Source organism: Rhinopithecus bieti, unplaced genomic scaffold (genome assembly GCF_001698545.2).
Source record: "Rhinopithecus bieti isolate Rb0 unplaced genomic scaffold, ASM169854v2 scaffold_52521, whole genome shotgun sequence".
Classification (NCBI taxonomy): Eukaryota; Metazoa; Chordata; class Mammalia; order Primates; family Cercopithecidae; genus Rhinopithecus; species Rhinopithecus bieti.
The window spans coordinates 676,367-679,425 of NW_016822521.1; the positions used below are offsets into that span (position 1 = coordinate 676,367).

At 38.0% G+C, this 3,059-nt stretch overlaps 1 protein-coding gene across 1 annotated transcript; it reads left to right on the forward strand.

The window, feature by feature from the left end:
• The first annotated feature begins 1,537 nt into the window (after positions 1-1,537).
• Positions 1,538-1,995, forward strand: LOC108521243 (DNA-directed RNA polymerases I and III subunit RPAC2-like). Its single transcript, XM_017860973.1, has one exon. The coding sequence runs from the start codon at positions 1,538-1,540 to the stop codon at positions 1,937-1,939; it is 402 nt and encodes a 133-aa protein (XP_017716462.1). The 3' UTR covers positions 1,940-1,995.
• Positions 1,996-3,059: the final 1,064 nt, after the last annotated feature.

Here is a 3,059-nt window from a genome sequence, read left to right on the forward strand (position 1 = left end):
CGGCCACTGCACTCCAGCTTGGGCGACAGAGCGAGACTCCGTCTCAAAGGTTTCAAGATCTGTCCATGCAGGAGTAGTGACATCATGGCCCAGACAATGCATTTTAGTAGATAAAAAATTGGGGTTGGCAGGTGTTTTGTTTCTGTTTTTCATTATTTTGAAGCCATCAACTCATTACCCTCTGGCTTGCAGAGTTTCTGAAGGAAGTCTGCTGTAATTCTAACCTTCATTCTTCTCTATGTAGTTCTTCTCTAATATGTTTCTCTAAGATTATTTTTTAAATTTCTGCCAGTTTTCAAGTTTTTTGTCTATCCTTGGTTTTTAGGTGTTTGAGTATAGTGTATCTAAATGATTTTGGGGGTATTCATCTTGAATGTGGTTAATATTCTTGGATCTATGGTTTGATATATTCTGTTATCCTTGAAAAATTTTCAACTATTATGTCTTCATATATTATTGTACCCTATGCTCTCTCTTTTCTTCATTGCAGATTCCATTTACACCTATGTTAGCCTGTTTGATATTATCTCAAACTCCTGAATGCTCTGTTTTTATTTCTTTCACTCTTTTTTCTCTTTGAATTTCAGTTTGAGTAATTGATATTGGCCTATCTTCAAATTCACTAATTCTTTTCTAAGCTGTATCAAGGCTACTGATGAAAGCATTCTTCATCTCCATATGTTTTGTTTCTAGCATTTTCATTTGACTCTTTCCCATATGCTCCATCTCTTTACCAAAATTTCCAATCTGCTACTGCATGTTTCTACCTTTTCCATATTAAAGCATCTAACATATTAATCATACATGTTTTATACCTCCTGTCTGATAGTTTCAATATCTAGATCACCTCTGAGTCTGGATGTGTTAATTGCTTTGTCTCTTCATGAGGGCTTTTGTTCCATTGATTTCTGTGTATCTCATAAATTTGGGATTGTGAGACATAGTGTGTCTAACAGTGAGCCTAAGGAAAATAATAGTTATGCCTAGAAAGTTGAATCAATTTAATTAAGAGCTGGGTTTTTAATTTATTATTATTGCCATGGTTACCTTCAGTGCATCATCAGCTTCAAATTCCTCTGGCATTATCTTTCACTTTTTATTAATAAAATTGAGTTGCTTGCCATTTCTAAACCAATTACTAGCAAGGAAAATGGAATTACCAAGACTGATTTAGACTAGCAAGTGGGAGTAATTCCCTGAGTCCATGGATAGGTCCAGATTCCCAGCAGCATTTAGCTATCCAGTTTCCTAAGAATGCCATGGTTTTGTTAGTAAAGAGAAAGAGAGAAATGACTATTAGGTATACAGTCAACTTTTAAGTTTATGCCCAGACTAAAGCATGGTGACTTTTGTAGATCACCTTAACTCTTATGTTTACAACTGCATGTCTGGCCTTAAGAACTTGCCACTCTGATGACAAGATGGAGAGCTAAACCTAAATAAGAAGTTTTCTTCCTGCTTCACCTCCATACCTCACATTATGGGACAGAGCCCCGATCCACCAGCACCACCTGAGGGTCCAGAAACTACCCCAGCGATGGAAGAGGACCAGGAGCTGCAGAGAAAAATATCTGGATTGAAGACCTCAATGACTGAAGGTGAGAGGAAGACAGCCCTAGAAATGGTCCAAGCAACTGGAACAGATAGACACTGTGTGACATTTGTATTGCACGAGGAAGACCATACCCTAGGAAATTCTCTACATTACGTGATCATGAAGAACCCAGAAGTGGAATTTTGTGGTTACACTACTACCCATCCTTCAGAGAGCAAAATTAATTTACGCATTCAGACTAGAGGTACCCTTCCAGGTGTTGAGCCATTTCAGAGAGGCCTGAATGAACTCATGAATGTCTGCCAACATGTGCTTGACAAGTTTGAGGCCAGCATAAAGGACTATAAGGATCAAAAAGCAAGCAGAAATGAATCCACATTCTAGTCCCTTATGCAGTATACAAGGAGAACTGTCCTCTAGGATATTCTCTTCCTGATGGTGCAGAACCCAGAATTAGAAGTTTGTGGTTACAGCATACTCTGTCCTTCAGAAACGTGTGATTCTAGCTGTTGACCCCTCGCAACTGTTGGAATCTCTGCAAGAACCTCTGTATTCTTCTAATAAATTCCCTCTTTTATTTAAAAAAAAAAAAATTTGCAGAACCCAGGCCCATTTATATTTCTTACTCTAAAATGCCACCTTGTAATATCTGGTCCAGCTGTGTCCTTGAATATATGCTGAAGTCACAGATTCTTCTACAGTATATTGGACTGGGTGATGGTGAAAAGGGAGATTTGGTTTATGCTTTTCCTAGAATAGTAGCTCTCAAACTCTAATGATGCATCTGCGCAATCACTCTCTTCCTGGCATATTCTCAAAATAAAAATAACTAACATTCACATATTTACCAATCATGAAACTCTTTTGCATATTAAGCTCCCCCAAACACAACAACAACAAATGAGCCAGCTAACAATCAACTGCCCACGTTATTTATACCAAAACATCCTGCCTCTAATTTGTTGTACCTTCATCATCTAGGTGATGTCACCCTTTCCTTTTATTGATCCTTCTCTTTAAGTTTTTTTTCCCAACATGTGCCTAGTACCTTCCTAATATTTATGGTTATTGAATCAGAATTTCTTAAAGTGCTCCAAATTATTTTGCCCATGATTCTTATTAAAGTTACTGTCTTTAGTCCATTTTCTCTTGTTATAGCAGAATACCACAAGTTGGGTAATGTAAAAAACATGAAAGTTTATTTAGCTCCTGACTCTGGAGGCTGGGAAGTCTAAGAGCATGGTGTCAACATCTGCCGAGGGCCTTTTGCTGCATTGTAACATGGAAGAAGGCATCACATGGCAAGAAGGCAAAAGCAAGAGAGCCAGAGACAGCTTGCTTTTATAACAGCCATTCTCAAACGGAGCCACTTCCGTGATGATATCCCATTGATAGTAACATTAATCCATTAATGAGTGCAGAGGGATTACGTTTTCAACACATGAATTTTTGTGGGACACATTCAAACATTACAAATTCCTATTTATGAGTGCCCTGGCTTCAA

Bases quoted from the DNA above. Each gene is read 5' to 3' on its own strand.
- LOC108521243 (XM_017860973.1), top strand. From the start codon at position 1,538: ATGGAAGAGGACCAGGAGCTGCAGAGAAAAATATCTGGATTGAAGACC.